Here is a 20237-nt window from a genome sequence, read left to right as displayed (position 1 = left end):
CACCATAAAGTTTTCCACCTTGCGGTCAAAACTCTGTCTATTAAATAAAAGCAATGCCAATTTTTTATGAATATCTTACTAAGACATCTCTACGCCCATAAACTTCATATAATACATATTTTACATCGCCTATGTAAACAACGAAAAGCGATATAACTGCTGTAAAATGATTAACCACCATGTAGATGTAAGGATGCTAAGACATACACCCATAAACTGGTCATACAATTTGTTACATATCCATACTAATATTATAAATGCGAAAGTAACTCTGTCTGTCTGTCTGTTGCTCAATCACGCCTAAACTACTGAACCAATTTGCATGAAATTTGGTATGGAGATATTTTGATACCCGAGAAAGGACATAGGCTACCTTTTATTGCGAAATATGTACCACGGGCGAAGCCGCGGCGGACCGCTAGTAACTTATATGTAACAAATTGTATGATATAAGCATCACGTATGACATGCTAACATGATCGTACAATTCGTACACAGAACAAGATCCAAATAGTTGAGCGTTAAGTTAACAAATGGGATTGGCCGTGCTTGCGCTGCATTGTGGATGCGAATGAATTCATGAGAGAATTGTTCGGATGTTTTATGATGCGTTCTTTTATTATTCTTCGTGTTATATGGAAGTGAGGTGAAAAGATTTTACAAAATTTGGTTTATTCTTAGCTAATATTAATAGTAGTAATTTGTAGAGCGTTCATTGTGGGTATTATGGCAGTATGGTAGGGGCTGGTAAAATTATAAAATCAATGCTAATACTCGATTCATTGCTGGATGATTTATTTAACGAAAATTGTCACTTAAATATAAAAAATATAATCCATCTCGAAAAGTGAAAGAAGACATCCTGGGGAAACTGACATGTCGAAGAATCAAAAGTTCGACGACATGTGACAACCCGCCCATGGCCAGAGTTGTGGATTATGACCTGAACCCACATAGGAGGCCCGTGTCCCAGCAGTGGAAACATCTTATACAGGGTGTCCCGCTGTTGGTATACTAAGCTCAAAGGAGGTTATAGTTTTGCATACGCTGAGTACGTAAAAAATAATTAAAAAATTCCAGACGCATTTTTTTTTCATATAGATGAATTCTTAAAACTCTATGTGTACACCCATAACAAGCGAGCCGCCCAACTTTGCCACCAGCACGTGAGCTATCGTTTAAGATTATGTTTTCATAGATAAAATGCTCATATTAGAGAAGCGGTATATGCCGGCTGCGCGAAGCTAGAGAAGAAAACACGGATTTTCAGGAAAAATTTAGCAAAAAATTTTGGACGTAATTTTTTTTTTAAAGTATTTTTTACGTGATCAGTGTATGCAAAACTACAAGTTCCTTCGCGCTTAGTATACCAATAGTGGGACACCCTGTATAAGCTGATGATGATGATGAAGAAATTATGGGGAAATATTTCCTTTTTTTAACAAGTATTCTGTATTTGCATATTCTGGGTACCTATTTATACAATCGCTGCAGTGTCACTAACATGAGCGACATCTAAACCATCAGTTCTTTGGCTATCCTCAAGATTCCAAACAAAAGTTGAACCAACCCGCTCCCGCTTGCAGCTTGTAAATTTAAAACAGACTCCGCTTTTCACGCACATTCAACAATTCAAGTGATTTATCCGAGCTGTAAACTAAACCGGAGCGTCGCTACGCCACCACACCGTTATTCCAAATGTGCTGGCTAAAGCATCGTTGACGTTGGCAAAGTATGCCCAATAAATGGGGACATTAACATATTGGGACGATAATTTTTCTTTTGTTGGCAAGTCCCGGGTTGCTACTGTAAATGTATGCATGTAAATAGTGGGAAGTTTATAGACGTTTTTAAAGTTTTAGATTAGATGTGAGGCAGATGTGAGAGTGTATTAAAGTTTTGTAAGTGGTTAAGTGTTTTGGCGTTGATGAGTGCATATTTAGTAGCACATATAACTTACTAGTATAGATATAAATTAATAGTATACAATAAAAGAATGTTGAAATATAATTATACCGCTTTCTCCTTATTACAGGAACACAAACAAACAATCATACGAAATCAATTAGTTCCCGATAAATGTTGATTAAATAAACGAGTCAAAGGACTCCACGTGTCTATACATAGAACTGTTTATTCCGGCGTCATGATAACATATTATATTTTTCTAACTAATTGATTGAGCAACTAAACAAACTTGACACTTAATTATTAACTATTATGACAAAAAACACGAGACTGTTGTGTATGAATTTAATTTTTTGTTTTTATACACATCGTGTGATGTCAGTCAAGTGATAGTCGCGTTCTCTTTGACGTTTTATAAAATAAAACAAAGCTCTTTTATCTAAAAACAAAACGTGCTAAACCACTTTTTCATTGTAAATGTACATATAAATCAGGACGCCACTTTACCGGCTGTACTGGCAGATTGAAATACGAGATGCCCCTATTGAATTTTTACCTTTGCAATGTCGGCTGTTGAAATTGGTACAAGAGATATGGAAAGGAATCTATAATGTACGAATTCGTACGTGCCGTTGGTTGTATTGGAAATGGCGATTTTTGCTCGCGAGAAATAGAAAAATTAATCATTTTTGATAAAACGTGGTGGGATATAAAAGTAAAATATAAAGAAGATATAAACTGTGCCTCTGAGTTTCTGGTTCCTAATTTTTTTTTTGCAACACTATCTATATGCATGACATGATATGTATCTCGGGTATAATCTATCTGGCTTTGTTAAATTGTAACAATCAGACTTTCGCAATTATAATATGAATACGATGGTAATAATATCCAAAAAAATTGACAACAGGCATAATCAGTAGGTATCCTCAACAGAAATAAGCAATCCATACTAATATTATAAATGCGAAAGTAACTCTGTCTGTCTGTTACTCAATCACGCCTTAACTACTGAATCAATTTGCATGAAATTTGGTATAGAGATATTTTGATACCCGAGAAAGGACATAGGATAGGTTTTATCCCGGAAATCCTACGGGAACGGGTTTTTCTTTGAAAACGCGGGCGAAGCCGCGGGCGGAAAGCTAGTAGTTAATAATTTCATACATCATACTAAAGTACAATGTAACATAATTAAATGCATGCATATGTCGATTCATAACGCGAACTCTACATGAATTTAGATCAACCTAAAAAACTAACAGGTCAGCTAAAACCCATATAAAAAAGTAATTTCCAAGTATTGCAACCACGGATCGGAGGAGCCTAAAATATTCTGAAACTCGTTGACCCGAAAATGGAGTAACATGAATGTAAATAGTAAAAAGGAAATAAAACTGACGGCCGGCCTGAATCCAGAACGTTTTAATGTTTCAGAACAATAACCAAAAGTACTAGGTATTCATGACATGACGAGGTCAGCTTGCGAAGCTGGAAAAACTGTTGTAATTTCAGCTTGAGCGGAATAATTAATTAGAGTACAAATACTAAGGACTGATCCTTCGATAAGAAAGTAACCTTAGTCCAACGCGATGTGAACGTTGTTAATACGTAGGAAGGTTCTCGAAAACAAAATAATGTGCGCACATATTTTTTCTTTCTCGATCTTATACAATAAACTCTTTAATAGCGATCTCTCTGGTCACATTACGAGAGTGGTGGTATAGGAAGTGCACAGGTGTTTGCGAGCATTACTAGCTGCTCCGCGCGGTTTCACCCCCGTGGATCCACTCCTGTTGGCCGTAGCGTGATGATATATAGCCTATAGCCTTCCTCGATAAATGAGCTACCTAATACCGAAAGAATTTTATAAATCGGACCAATAGTTCCCGATATTAGCGCGTTCAAACAAACAAACTCTTCAGCTTTATAATATTAAGTATAGATAATAATTATATATTGCATAAACTATCTGCTCATCATCTAGATTATCTGCTCAGTTGACTAGTCTTTATCGATCAAAGAGGCTTATCAGGATCAAAGCTGTCTTGGCTTTGAAATTTAGTATAGTTTAATTATTAAGAAAACACTTTAAACCAAAATAAAAACGATCCATCCACTTCAATTAAATTTATGCGGACCCTCTTAGGTCGATAAATAATTTACAAACTTCGACTTTAGTGTTGATAATAAAACCCTCACTTTAACGAGTGAAATAAAAAGCATTATAAAACTCACTTAAGTAGTTTCAACAAAAATCGTCTAGTCCATCCCAGCATAACTAACATCGAATGAAGAACGTCCAGTCTTCATTGACCCGTCATACCGTCCGTTAATTTGGAGGGGCCTTAGAAATTACAAAGCGAGCGTCTGTCGTAGGGATCAACGTATGATGGTCGTTAGACCTTTGGGGCAGTGATATAAAACTAAGATTTTTCAGTGTTCAAAGTGAATGTAGGCCTTAGGGATTGAGTTGTGAGCTAAAACTACAGTGCTGTGATTTTATTCATGGAGTGCTTGCTTTGTTTCGTCATTGCGGTTTCATTGTGGAAATACGGAGATGAAGTATTTTAGTAGTCACAAACTTTTGGGAATAAAATTGTGAATAAAGCCTAGATTTGTAAACGTGCTTAACGAGTACTACTGTAAATCTATTTTTAAATTCCGGTCATTCCTCCACGTAATAGAATCAAATTGATCGTACTTTTGAAGTAAAACTTCTTTATCGGGGTTGGAATAAAATTTAGTGTAACATTTTTTCGTTACGCGTGACATTTTTCCGTTACGCGCCATCTTTTTCTTATCCCTACCATGCGTGATTCGACGTATTTTTGTAAAGTAGCATAAAGAAAATATTTTTTTGAAAAATAAGGTCATAAAGAAGTTTCACTTCTTACGTGTGTACACTAGTACACGCACACATTTTTTTTATTTATTCGTGAACGTTTGTATATTATGTGTATTAAATGCAAGTATTTTTTAAGTTAAATTACCTAATGTAATAGCATAGACTAATCACAATAAATGCAATATTTATTCATACCTTCTACAACTACATACACATGTACAATTAAAAACCGTTATAAAATTAAAAAATAAATATTAAAAAATGTTCAGTTTCTCTATTTAATTAAAACTTCTAAATACACTACATACTCTTGTCCGGTTTCATTTTACATCTTGTTAATTTATCTAAAACTATGGTTAGCTCAACAATTAGTAGAAGATACGAAACTAACAATGTAGCAAGTTAACCCAAGACTTGAAACTTGTAAATTTACGATAGAGACAGCAAATTAAACACTATATGAAGTACCGATAGAATGATATTATTTCACGTGTATGTACTTCGATGTGTGTTAAAAAATCTATCATCAAAACAAAATGGTTTTACATACCCAGTACATATTTTTGATAATAATAAACAGTCTTAAGGTTGTTCTGCAATAGTTTCCTCGTTTCCATTTTCTTAAAAAAAAAATGAATTTTTTATAACGATATTTATGGCATTAATGATTCTTTTCTTTTAAATAATTAAAAAGAGCTTTAAGTCATTTTTCCATGGCTTCTTCTTTGAGCTAACATATTTTATAAATTATTCTCTAACCAGACATTCACTTTATATTCCATTTTTGTACCAAAACAACCACATCTACGCCAACTTTCTAAATTATTAAAGTACTAAAACGTACAAATATTTCTCCTCTGACGCTACAAGACTTATACAAGCATATTTTCAATTAAGGGCATCTAATTAAATCTCGAAAGGAGTTGTTTTCCCCTTGTACAACTTTAGTACATCGTAATACATCGTAACATATCGTGTGACCAGTATAACAAGACCTCCCGCCCCTTCTAAAATGGTACTTAACTGGCAAATAATGCGAGCAATGAGAGATCAAATGTCTGGTTATGTAGACCGTTTCGGAATACAAACGATCTCACTTTAGAAGTTTGATGTGTTCAGAATAAATTTCATTAGCATTTTATGGTTTTACATTTTAAACAGATGTTTGGGAAGTCTGGGGATCGAATTCGGTTATCTGTTATGGACTTGATAACTGCTGTGATTCTATGAGCATTTGATAATAATTATTAGTTCCTGTAAATGTATTGAGACTGGAATATTTACTTGCTATTCCAGGTTAAAATAATGTTTTAGGACTATTCAATTGCACGCCTCATAAGCGAAGCGTTGAGGTGGGTACTACTGTCACTTCGCGCAAAACATCTGATTTTTCAAACTTAAAATGTCTTTATGTATCATACATTGCACTTGTAAGATAATACATACACACACATATTAAGAAAAAACACTATTTTTAACGTTCATGATATTTTTGATGTCATTTTTGTTATTTAAACTAGTTAAAAAACAGTTTAAAAAAGTTCTGTCTTGGACGTCCGTGTGTCTGTATGTGCGGATCCTTTTTCTTGTTAACACAAACAAGAACAATGTTATTAAATTTGATTATAGATTAAATGATGAAATGCTTCAAAGAACAAATCAAATTAGGGACTTGGGTGTTATCCACGACACAAAACTGTCACATAATGATCATGTCGAGTTGTCATGCAAAAAGCTTATAAAAATCTAGGATTCATACTTCGCACTAGTGATGCATTTAATGACATTCTATGTTTAAAGGTACTGTATTTCGCGTATGTACGTAGTGTGCTCGAATTTGCGAGTTCTATTTGGCGTCCAATCTATCGTTGTCATATTGAACGGCTAGAAAAAATTCAAAAAATCTTTGTAAAAAAGCTAAATTTTTTATGTCAGGCTAATCCAGCTGACTATCTCGAATCTTGTGCACTCCACAAATTAAATACCTTAGAACAGCGAAGGGATATTATTGATATGATGCTCTTTTATGATATTGTAAACAATAAGTTGGACTGCCCGAATATTCTCAGCAATATATCTATTCAGGCGCCATCGCTCCGCACTAGACACACACACTTATTCAGAGTACCGCATGCATCAACCAAGCATCTGCAACACTCAGCTCTTTTTCGTTTGCCAGATATATATAATAAGAAATTTTCTAATGTGGACATATTTAAGACATCTCGCTCTAATTTTAAAAAAGAAATCACTTTTTCCAATAATTCATAATAACTATTATAGAATATAAATAGGTTTCAGTACTTAATTTTTAGTTACTTAAAGTACATACATACATACTCTCATTCACACACTCACTCACAACAGACTACACACCATACCCACACCTACACTCATCACAATAGTATTTTGTTTATTATTTTAACGTATATCTTTTCCTCCTACTTTCTTACTCAATTTTCTTTGTCACATGTTTATTATAATAATTCTATTAATGGAATTCCTTTTTATTGGCGTATTGTTCAATTATTATGTAATTATTGTAAGAATAGCTGTAAGGAATCAGAAATAAATAAATAAATAAATAAATAAATAAATAAATAAATAAACACGATAGCGACCGAAATACTTTACTAATCGAGTCTTTTTTTTTCTCTTACGCTTGAGTATGCTCAGGAATAGAACCCTTTCATTTTTCAGGGTCTGATTCGATGTGGTTTAATTGTTATTAAATAAACAAAAATAATAATTAATAAATATTTATTAAAAAAAAATTATGCGGCGTGCACTTTTGGATTTTCCAAATTTGGTATTTACTGTGATGAAAATAAAGGGGTGCTTCAATAAGTAGCATGTATGTTTTTCGTGTACGTGCGTGTCTGTTGTAAAAAAACTAAATGTTTTATTTTCGTAGTAAAACAATGAGTTTGAGTTTCAGGATGTAATTAATTGAAATAAATAAACAAAACCAAAGAAACTCAAGAATAAAACTTAATGCTTACCATATCTGCATGCCTTATAAAAAGAAATCAGCTTGTCTAAGCTTTTCTCATCTCCAGTCTTAAAAGATTTACTAAATAAAACCTTAATAAACTCGAGAATAAAACCTGCTAAGACGTTCCCGAACTCGCCAAGAGCGTTTTCGTGTTACAAGTTTTATCTCAAAGCAAACAAAACCACGTGTTTTGTTCACACGCTGTAAAAGCTTAAACTTTTTGCAAAATTTTTGTGTTTTTGTCGAATTTGAGAATGTCTCCTTTTTGTAGGTGTGGATGTTGGTTTGGGAATTGATTTTGAAGTGAAACTTCTTTAGGCGCTTTGAGAGCAAAATTTCAAGGTTGCGTCATGGCAATACCGTCACGTCGTGGAATAAGGCGACGAATTTGGTATCTTTGAATATTGCCAAAGAAGTTTCACTTCTGACACTAGTGCACGGGCAAGCACGATCTTATATATTATTTATTTGAAAATCATTTTCAATCGACTTCAAAAAAGAAGAGGATATATAGAGGATTTTACCATGATAATTTTGTCCTTAAATGTACTTATATGTTTAAAAAGTTTTTATGTGTGTGTGCCTAAAATAATAGTAAATATATCCTAAAATAAGCATACAATATTTTAAATCAATTATTACTATCAGCAAATAATATTATTTCAGATATAATATTACAAATTGAATGAAAAATTCAATCACAAACTATTAGTAGAGCAAATAATATTACAATATGAAATTGAAACTAGAATTTCACATGATTTAAATAGCAAAGTATGCTATTGGCTTTTAATTAATATGTTAATTGAACTATTTATGAATTTAAAACATATTTAGCAATGTTTTGAAATAAATGCAACGTAGAACAATAAAACAGTGGAGCTGCTTGATATAACAAAAATGTAATTTCTTTTTTATACGTTACAAGCTTTCTACCCACGGCGTCGCGTCGCCCGCTGTATCTATAACCTAGTAAATTATACATAAAAATAATTATTCAATCACTCTATCTATTAAAAAAAACCGCTTCAAAATCCGTTGTGTACTTTTAAAGATTTAAGCATACAATAGAGACAGAAAAGGCGACAGTGATATTACAATATGTTTTAAGAACAATTAGTCTATGTCGATAACTATCCTTTAAAAAACCTTTGAGACAAATAGCAAAAAGTGGAAAAACAGCATAAAATATAGTTATATTTTATTGTACAGTTATTATACATGTATGCATTGTTATTATACAGTTGTATATAAAATGAAAAATTTTGCTTGTTTATTATGAAAAATATACATAGCCACAAACAAACATCACAGCAATATTCCTCGATCTTTTCTCAAAATCATATGTATTGTCTTCCATTGTTTGAATTTGTTTCAACAACAAACAATTCTTGATTCCATCTTACAGCGAACATTGTCATTTAAAACTTGCGAGCGATGGAGGGAACATATTGGCTCATTTCTTTCTTATTGTTAACTCCAATTATAGTGGTAAGTTTTTATTAAATTAAAGGAATTGTTTTTGCCTTTTTACTGTGCATTTAGATCATACGAACGATTCTAAACCCACTATGTCAAATTCTTTTAGTGTAAACAGGCGTAGAGCATTATTTCGTTGTTCTTAGTGCATTCGAAAAGATTGTCTATATATTATAATGTTCAATTACTGAACAATACTGAATACGAGTTTTCGTTTATACTAAAATATCACGAAAGAATGCTCTTGCTCTGTGTTCGTTTGAGGTAAATGCACCATTACAGTATTCACAGATATCTTACGTTAAGTAAGTTCACGTGTGATTGTTATATTTTGAGAGTTAAGTATAATTTATTTTAAACTAGCGGTCCGCCCCGGCTTCGCCCGTGGTACATATTTACTTTTTCTCTACATAAAAACCATCCTCGTACTTCAAGGAATATAATAAATTAAGAATTATCGAAATCGGTTCAGCCGTTCTCGAGTTATGCGCTTACCAACACATTTTGCGATTCATTTTTATATATAAGAAGATCTAGATAGATAACTTGAGCCAATAAATAAATGATTATGATATTGTGAATGCTTCTGTTCCTGGTTTAATAGTCTTAGGTACTGAATACTGATCTTAATTTTAGAAAGCTCCTTATACGTGTTTCATTTTTTCTCTATTGTATATTGTACGTACTTAGTCTATGATAGAGCGGCTATAAAATCCGCTCTATTATAGCTTCCTTGCCGAATTATCATTAATGTTGTTATTTATACTAGCTACCCATCCCAGTTTCACTCGAGTTGATTCCGGAATTAATTATTTTTTGCTAGTAAAATAATTATTGAAATCGATTCCGTCGTTTTTAGTTACATCGTATATAACAATCAAATCTCTCCTTTTAAAATAATATAATATAGATTATTGCGTATATTTTCAGGAAGCCTGGCACACCCATGAGTACAGGCGGCACCCTCGAGGTCTGAAAAGCGACGTTCATTATCAGTCCAAACGTCACATGCTTCCCCGCGAGATTGAAGCAAGGAAGCGGTTTAGTACTCAGACTCCGAAGGAAGGGAGGAAGAAGGTTAGTCCTTTTTAATTTCATGTATTTAGACATATTATAAAATTTAAGGTTCCATTAAGACAGTGCGCGCACGAGCAACTTTGTCTCCGCAACTATTTTGTCTCTCCCACCTATGGGCTAGTATGAAAGTGCGCGCACGTAGCGACGCAACTCCCCATACAAATTGATGGGAGAGACAAAATAGTTGCGGAGACAAAGTTGCTCGTGCGCGCTCGCTCTAACATAACTTACCAGAATTCCTGGATCTTCGATCGATCTTTGTATTCGTGAAAAATGTTCACGTTTTGATTTAAAATTAACACGGAATTACAACTGTTCGTCTATTTTCTTATATTTTTTCAATCTAAAATTTGAATTATCGTTATGAGGCGTGCACTTTTAAGTTTTATTTTTTTTTTATAATGAATATTTATCAAGTATCGATATCATTAAACGTTTAAAATATCATTACAGTAGAGCTTTTGCAACACGTTTTTAAGAATTTTCTACGTAGTTTTTGGGCGTAAATAAGTGCTCCGATTTTATTGTTCTATGTATAACAAAATATTTTTTTTCTATATGCATGTTTTTTTTAATCTATAATATATTATAAAGTTTACTAAACATTATAATATTTATTAAATAGCTAATCTCGTCACTACGTTTTTCTAATCTTTCTCAATTGCAGCCTTCAGGCCACCTCAAACCTTTAAACGAAGATGACATGGAAAACGATGAGGTAATATCAGTAGCCGTGGGCCCTCCAGCGATCCGACCCCAATACGAGCAAACAATAAAACACCCCAGAACAACCCCCTCACAAATCAATGCAGGAACGAACATAGTTAAAGACGTACTAACACAACTAGGAAGAGAATTCCTAACCCATCAAGTAACAGAAGACTTTGTTTTCGGACAATATATAGGTAACTCCATGAAGAACCTAACCAGCGATTTGAAGCTCAAAATGCAACACGAGATTTTGGAACTTATTGTCAAATACCAGAAGGCTCAGAATGGCGAAACTGTACAAACAACAACTGTACAACCGGAAGAGAATATCACTAACAGCATTTTGAAGGAAATTAAAGATATTAGGGACAGGAGAAATGAGACTGACGAAGGGTGGCCCGATTTCAGTAATTTAGCTAAGATCGTTGGTTAAATAAATTGTATGTTAAATTTTTTGTTGTCTTTTATTTAAATCAACACAGGTATTCGATAAAATACTACCTATAATAAATGATATGTTCAGTAAACAGCTTACATTAATTACTCTAAAAAGACGTGTGGCACTCGGGGACTGCCGCGGTAAAGCTATTGCATGCTATGCCTTTAAGCCACACCTCCACGCCCGTCGGAGTGGGGAGCGTGAGGTTTTTTCGTTACGGAATTTCTGAATTCGGTCCCCGCGCTCAAGGCCCGCGATAGAAGCTATGCAATAACTTTAAAAGTAACGAACATGCAACAAAACATACTTCTACAATACATAAATACAGTCTATTTTTACATAACATTATTCACAAACTTAAGGGCAGTACAAACCTAATTCACAAACCGTTATCATTTGCTCAGTTTCACAAACCGAATACACTATTCATAGAATTCAAAGAACTATTTACGGGATAAATGCTACCGTCCCCTCATCCACAAATCTACTGAACCGATTAAACGTTCACAAACACTCCAATTTGTTAGAATTGGACCCTAAACCGTTTACTGCGTTCGGCGTTCCCGCTGCTAAAATTCGACCTTTTTAAGGTATGTTTTGGGGCTGAAAAATTTACATAAGTTACTATAAATAGAGTCGTAGGTACTAAAACATAGGATAACTATTATAGGAAATTATTAGATCTATAGGTAAATAGAGTTGTAGGTACTACAAAACATCGGATAATCATTATATGAAATTATTATGCAAAAGTGAAAGAAAATGCGAGTTGACATTGACATAAACAAAATAAAACTACATGGAACTCAAACGACTTCAGAAAACATTCAAAGGCAATGAACATAAATTATATATTATTTACAAGAATATTTTTAACATTCATTCGCTGGAAGCTATCTCTAAAACTGCAGAATAAATATAAAAAAAAAAACATTCACCTGTCGAAATCTATTACAATATATTATCTCAGACCTATTTCTTACCTAAACAACGTAATGGTAACCAACATACTGGAAAAAGCTATTTCTAAACAATATAAGATCCACAACCACAATTCAGAATTGGTTGACAACGATCAACGCTTACCATCTGCATCGATAGCGCAAATTGCGAAAATTGCAAGTGTGCACTTTTATGTTTGTCTCGCATCTTGGTTCATTACCGGGAACTGCTAATAAAGTGTTTATTCAGCAATTGTGGAAACGTCTAACCTCGTATTTGAGCTGCTTAATGAGGCTTTATCTCGCATTTAATATTAAACGAATTGGTTCTATATTACGAGGAAATTCCTTACGTAGTGAATGTTTGAGAGTGAATTTGAACGGTTTGTGTAACGAAAAATAATTTATAATTGAAATATTTTTATTTAGTATAAGATGAAATAACGTTTTTAAACATATTGTATTTTATAGTAATTGAAACACATTGATTGTCTTAAACTATCTAGTTTACACTTATTTTTTATGAGTACTTACCTATTATAAAGTGTATGAATACATCATCTATACTGTAATAATGAAAAGATCAATAATAATCTGTGAAACATAATCCTCTATAATATTTAATCTACCATGGTAGCCAAGTGCGAGTGTGAACCATCACAAACTTAATGTCAAACTTTTTCGCTCGAAAACGCACCGTAACAAGATTTTCCTTGAACGAAATGAGCAGCGAGCAGAGAAATTGCAAAATCATAAAAATTTTGATCATCATACCCTCTCCACATATTCGAAAAGAGCTGAATTAAATCACGTTTAAAACATAAAGAAATCCAAGTTGTAAGGATCTATTTAATTAAAAATTTCTTATGAGCCAGCGACATAATCACTCTTTTATGTAAGCCCCGCCATCTTTTTTCCGTTTCACTAATTTGAAAGCAATTACAGTGAAGTACCAACGTCTGAATATCAAGCATTTCTAATTAGGAGTAGCTCACAAAGTTTTTTAATTGGACTCCTGGTTTGACCCCAACCTCGTTAAAGTTGGGGACACATTGAACTTTTAACAACTGTTTTTTTATTGGCGCTTAACGCTTCGTCGGGACGGCAAATTTTTGTACAAATTTCATTAATTTCGCGAATGTAAGGCGCTAAATTTTTTAACAGACTTTGTTTCGATTGTGAGGGAATGAGTACTGAATGATAATGTAGGTATATTTTAAATAGGCGTTGAATTTTACAGCGATCTTAGTTAATTTTAAGCCAGTAGTAAAATATGAATTCTTTATACAAATATTTATTTTCATAATCATTTATATGATCTCACGTTATAACAAAATAATACATTCCTAAAATTTAAAAAATACGAGTAACTTGATATTATAAGGCATCAAACCTATAATTACTAAATTTTTATTTACAGAATGCTGTATATAAATAACAAAAAAAATTATTAATAAATAATCGAATCGGCCTATTGTATCTCTGGCCTACACAAAAAACAGTATGAAATCTGATTTATTAAAATGAATTTCTTTCCTAATTGAAGTTTCACATTGTTTCAACATTCTTTTACTTAAGTTATTTGCAATTTGTTTAAACTGATTAATGTGCGAAGTTGTTAAACGTGATTGAATTCTTCTGAACAATATTTATTTTATACCTTATACGATATTGTATAAATTTTATTATTCACAACTCTATTACAATAACGATTTTCAATTATCTATGACTAACTCTGCCCCGCGATTTTACCCGCATTGCTCTGCTCTTGTTTGTCTTATCGTGATGACTTCTCAACCATCTATGTATTTAAATACCTGTCAAGTCAGCTAAACAGTTGTCTAACTCATCACTCTACTAAAGAACACAAACACATCAATAACTATTAACTAGTGCCCTGCGGTTTTCCCGCAGTGCTCCGCTCCTGTTGGTCTTAGCGTGATGCTATAATATAGCCTATAATAGCCTTCCTCGATCGACCACGCTCGCTGTAAAGCTGCTGTTGTAAAGCTGTGTACCGAAATAATTTTTCAAATCGGACGTAGGTCTTGAGATTAGCGCGTTCAAACAAACAAACTCTTCAGCTTTATAATATTAAGTATAGATTGAAAATCGATTCAAAAGAAATCATACAATAATTATTCCTATCAGAATACTATTCAATTAAATAATTACGTGTACCTATACAACGGCGATGGTCTGGTAATCATTATGGAACACAACAATTTACTTAAATATCTAAAGAACGCGGTTGTATTTATTATTTGTAAAATTAAAAAAATATATATTTTTATCAATCTAGAGTAACCTTTACAAGTCTACCCAATTCTTTCAAAGCATTTCTCCACTTGTTTTACCAAAAGCCTTTTTTTAGCCCTTTATAGCCAAAGAAAAGTTAATCTACCTTTCAGAAGCTTTCAGTACATACTACACATTACTTCAAACCCTTTAAAGCCTTCCGATTTCCCGTGAAGCCTACTAAGCTGGTATGGTAATTGCTGAGCCAGTAAGGCTAAAAGCAAACAACGATAAAAAGAAGAAAAACTTGGTTAGAAGTGCGAATTAGAGAGATGGGGTGGTAGTGAGAGCGGTGTATAAGGCAACTTCTTGATAGAATACTAAATAATTCTAGAGTACTAAATACTGTTGTTGTTGTTCAAGAAAAACTAAAAAGTGTTTTAAAGTTTAGAACAAGCAAATTGTTCTTCAGTGTTTCGGGAATTTAAATTTTATAACAAAAGTAATATTCTGTGTGAATTTATTTTATTATTGTTAAGAAACTTGTCCATTACTCAGAAATGGATAGAATAAATCAATAAACCCATTCCAATTCCGGGATAAACCTATCCTATGTGTTAATCCAAGTTGCCCCCTATATGTGTGCTAAATTTCATTGTAATCAGTTCAATAGTATTTGCGTGAAAGACTAACAAACATACATACACATACATCCATCCTCACAAACTCTCACATTTTTAATAATAGCAGGATAGGCAAATCGCGAAATACTTAGATAAGATTTATTCAAATCGCGGCAAATCGAACCGAACCCGAGAGATAACCATGTAATGGTGCAACGGTAAATTAATTTTTACCCGCAGTAACCTCAACGGCATGAAAATCCACAATTTTCTTTTATTTGTTCGTTTGTTGAAAGTAAATTTTAATATAGAACGGCTCAGTCAATTAGGCTTATACAACCCGCATCAAAAGTAATTGTTTTTATGTAAATTATAAATTGGTTTATGCTAGCTATTGCCCGTGACAACGTCTGCCCAATATGTACTTTTCAAAGTATGTGAGTTGTTAATTTATGATGTCCCGTAAATACTGTTAGTATAATATAATCCCAAAAAGTGTTTTATTTATTCTTATTTATTCTATCACCCATTTAAAATCGAACATTTTTGTTTAATAAATTATCTGGCATTAAAATAATCATTAATTTGGTTATAATAAGGTCGGTTGGTGTGATGAATAAATCGTCGAAATTTTGACTTTAATTTTGCCAAAATTCTGAATTAACAAATCAAAATTCATATTTAGTAAAAAACATTTTAATAGCAATTAAAGGCAATAAAACTGCGTCTGCACTATCGACAGGTTCGCTTTTGAAAGAGGAAGCAGCCAATATTGATGGCACAATGTTCCTGCTCCCTAACTAGATACACTTAGTATGTTTCCATTCAACACCATTTAACATTGACCCCTCCCGATCCGTCACTCCCCTGTTTTGAAGAAACATGTTACAAATGCTGGGGTTCTATACAAACTGGACGTGATGAACGCTCCCGACTTTAATCCTGCGTTTAACGTGAACCTTATGCGGAGGAAATAAGGTTGTTTTTGACTTGTTTGTAGTATAGTTTGGTTTCCACGCTATTATTTCGTGAATGTAGAGAATAAGCTGTCGTAGGTGACGAATTGTAGGCTTTTCACTGTGCAGTACAAATTGCATGTTCTGAATACGGATTCGGAATCGGTGATTTTAGCTGGCTGCTGATATAAGCAATATTGAAGCGCTTTTCAAATGTCGCTAGGCAATGTGGTAGTGATGGTTTTGTATTTATAAATGACAGCTAGTACAGTTTTTGAAGTCGTATTGAATGTCTCTATACCTACCAAATTTCATGCAAATTGGTTCAGTAGTTTAGGTGTGATTGAGTAACAGACAGACAGACAGAGTTACTTTCGCATTTATAATATTAGTGTGGATTATTAATCTCGTCAATACGTTTTTCTAATCAATCTCAATTGCAGCCTTCAGGCCACCTCAAACCATTGAACGAAGATGACATGGAAAACGATGAAGTAATATCAGTAGCTGTGGGCCCTCCAGCGATTCGACCCCAATACGAGAAAACAATAAAACACCCCAGAACAACCCCCTCACAAATCAATGCAGGAACAAACATAGTTAAAGACGTACTAACACAACTAGGAAGAGAATTCCTAACCCATCAAGTAACAGAAGACTTTGTTTTCGGACAATATATAGGTAACTCCATGAAGAACCTAACCAGCGATTTGAAACTCAAAATGCAACACGAGATTTTGGAACTTGTTGTCAAATACCAGAAGGCTCAGAATGGCGAAACTGTACAAACAACAACTGTACAACCGGAAGAGAATATCACTAACAGCATTTTGAAGGAAATTAAAGATATTAGGGACAGGAGAAATGAGACTGACGAAGGGTGGCCCGATTTCAGTAATTTGGCTAAGATCGTTGGTTAAATAAATTGTATGTTAAAATTTGTGTTTTTTTTCTTATTGCTTTAACACTCACTGATAGAATGCGATGCAACTGTTTGTTTGTGTGTCTTTCTTTCGTTGCAACAAAGCAATTTCAAGATATGATTTTTATGTCTGGAGATAGTAAGGAGGCTAGTTAATGACATATCTAGGTACTATTACTACTAAGTACAGCTAATTTTGTCGTGTTTAAATAACTCATTCCCATAGGAATTTCCTTTTACTTCGCGGGAAAAGTCGTGGGCGTAACACCATTTATATCATTACAGATATTCGATAAAATACATATAAACGATCTGCTCAGTAAACAGCTTACATTAAGGTAACGAACAAACATACAACAAAAAATACTTCTACAATACATAAATACAGTCTATTTTTACATAACATTATTCACAAACTTAAGGGCAGTACAAACCTAATTCACAAACCGTTATCATTTGCTCAGTTTCACAAACCGAATACACTATTCATAGAATTCAAAGAACTATTTACGGGATAAATGCTACCGTCCCCTCATCCACAAATCTACTGAACCGATTAAACGTTCACAAACACTCCAATTTGTTAGAATTGGACCCTAAACCGTTTATTGCGTTCGGCGTTCCCGCTGCTAAAATTCGACCTTTTTAAGGTATGTTTTGGGGCTGAAAAATGTACATAAGTTACTATAAATAGAGTCGTAGGTACTAAAAAACATCGGATAACTATTATAGGAAATTATTAGATCTATAGGTAAATAGAGTTGTAGGTACTACAAAACATCGGATAATTATTATATGAAATTATTATGTAAAAGTGAAAGCAAATGCGAGTAGGTAGGTACATTGACATAAACAAAATAAAACTACATGGAACTCAAACGACTTCAGAAAACATTCAAAGGCAATGAACATAAATTATATATTATTTACAAGAATATTTTTAACATTCATTCGCTGGAAGTTATCCCTAAAACTGCTGAATAAATATAAAAAAAACGTTCACCTGTCGAAATCTATTACAATATATCTCAGGCCTATTTCTTACCTAAACAACGTAATGGTAACCAACATACTGGAAAAAGCTATTTCTAAACAATATAAGATCCACAACCACAATTCAGAATTGGTTGACAACGATCAACGTTTACCATCGTTAAGTATTCGTTAGCGCAAATTGCGAAAATTGCAAGTGTGCACTTTTATGTTTGTCTCGCATCTTGGTTCATTACCGGGAACTGCTAATACAGTGTTTATTCAGCAATTGTGGAAACGACTAACCTCGTATTTGCGCTGCTTAATGAGGCTTTATCTCGCATTTAATATTAAACGAATTGGTTCTATATTACGAGGAAATTCCTTACGTAGTGAATGTTTGAGAGTGAATTTGAACGGTTTGTGTATGTGTAACATTAAACACTAGCTGTGCCTGCGGTTTTACCCGCATTGCTCCGCTACTGTTGGTCTTAGCGTGATGATATATAGCCTATAGCCTTCCTCGATAAATTGGCTATCTAACACCGAAAGAATTTTTCAAATCGGACCAGTAGTTCCTGAGATTAGCACGTTCAAACAAACAAACAATATAGTTTATGATGAAGCAACGTTATTAAACATATTTTTATTTTAAAGTAATTGAGGCACATTGACTGTCTTAAAAAAAGTTTACACTTATTTTAAATATGAGTTATTAATTGTATAAAAACATCATCTATTCTGTAATATTGAAAAGATCAATAATAATCTGTGAAACATAATCCTCAATAATATTTAATCTACCATGGTAGCCAAGTGCGAGTGTGAACCATCACAAAGTTAATGTCAAACTTTTTCGCTCGAAAACGTACCGTAACAAGATTTTCCTTGAACGAAATTAGCCGCGAGCAGAGGAATTGCAAAATCATAAAAATTTTGATCATCATACTCTCTCCACATATTCGAAAAGAGCTGAATTTAATCACGTTTAAAACATAAAGAAATCCGAGTTGTAAGGATCTATTTAATTAAAAATTTCTTATGAGCCAGCGACATAATCACTCTTTTATGTAAGCCCCGCCATCTTTTTTCCGTTTCACTAATTTGAAAGCAATTACAGTGAAGTACCAACGTCTGAATATCAAGCATTTCTAATTAGGAGTAGCTCACAAAGTTTTTTAATTGGACTCCTGGTTTGACCCCAACCTCGTTAAAGTTGGGGACACATTGAACTTTTAACAACTGTTTTTTTATTGGCGCTTAACGCTTCGTCGGGACGGCAAATTTTTGTACAAATTTCATTAATTTCGCGTATGTAAGGCGCTAAATTTTTTAACAGACTTTGTTTCGATTGTGAGGGAATGAGTACTGAATGATAAGGTATATTTTAAATAGGCGTTGAATTTTACAGCGATCTTAGTTAATTTTAAGCCAGTAGTATATATGAATTCTTTATACAAATATTTATTTTCATAATCATTTATATGATCTCACGTTATAATAAAATAATACATTCCTAAAATTTAAAAAATACGAGTAAATTGATATAAGGCATCAAACCTATAATTACTAAATTTTTATTTACAGAATGCTGTATATAAATAACAAAAAAATTATTAATAAATAATCGAATCGGCCTATTGTATCTCTGGCCTACACAAAAAATCAGTATGAAATCTGATTTATTAAAATGAATTTCTTTCCTAATTGAAGTTTCACATTGTTTCAACATTCTTTTACTTAAGTTATTTGCAATTTGTTTAAACTGATTAATGTGCGAAGTTGTTAAATGAGATTCAATTCTTCTGAACAATATTTATTTTATACCTTATACGATATTGTATAAATTTTATTATTCACAACTCTATTACAATAACGATTTTCAATTATCTATGACTAACTCTGCCCCGCGATTTTACCCGCATTGCTCTGCTCTTGTTAGTCTTATCGTGATGACTTCTCAACCATCTATGTATTTAAATACCTGTCAAGTCAGCTAAACATTTGTCTATCTCATCACTCTACTAAAGAACACAAACACATAAATAACTAGTGCCCTGCGGTTTTACCCGCAGTGCTCCGCTCCTGTTGGTCTTAGCGTGATGCTATAATATAGCCTGCCTTCCTC

General features: G+C 33.2%; 2 protein-coding genes across 2 annotated transcripts; both read left to right on the top strand.

Annotated features, from left to right (window-relative positions):
- Window positions 1-8656: 8656 nt before the first annotated feature.
- On the top strand, window positions 8657-11451 carry LOC149906772 (uncharacterized; the record flags this gene model as incomplete). Its single annotated transcript, XM_090104943.1, has 3 exons — window positions 8657-8692; window positions 10161-10307; window positions 10975-11451. Coding segments are annotated over 3 exons (660 nt in total), but the record flags the coding sequence as incomplete, so codon positions are not given.
- Window positions 11452-14886: 3435 nt separating this feature from the next.
- Window positions 14887-17135, top strand: LOC149906771 (uncharacterized). Its single transcript, XM_090104392.1, has 2 exons — window positions 14887-14946; window positions 16659-17135. The coding sequence occupies exons 1-2, from the start codon at window positions 14887-14889 to the stop codon at window positions 17133-17135; spliced, it is 537 nt and encodes a 178-aa protein (XP_089960518.1).
- The last annotated feature ends 3102 nt before the right edge of the window (window positions 17136-20237 follow it).

The sequence above is a fragment of the Colias eurytheme genome, chromosome 8, assembly GCF_061535395.1.
Source record: "Colias eurytheme isolate Ceu_HAF_F1 chromosome 8, ilColEury1 Martin Lab GWU primary, whole genome shotgun sequence".
In the NCBI taxonomy this organism is placed as follows: Eukaryota; Metazoa; Arthropoda; class Insecta; order Lepidoptera; family Pieridae; genus Colias; species Colias eurytheme.
This window is presented reverse-complemented; position numbering and strand designations above follow the sequence as displayed.

Excerpts from the sequence above, each read along its gene's own strand:
- LOC149906771 (XM_090104392.1), top strand. The coding sequence starts at position 14,887 with ATGGTAATTGCTGAGCCAGTAAGGCTAAAAGCAAACAACGATAAAAAG. Across the intron at positions 14,947-16,658 it reads ATAAAAAGAAGAAAAACTTG|CCTTCAGGCCACCTCAAACC; the intron begins GTTAGAAGTGCG and ends TCTCAATTGCAG.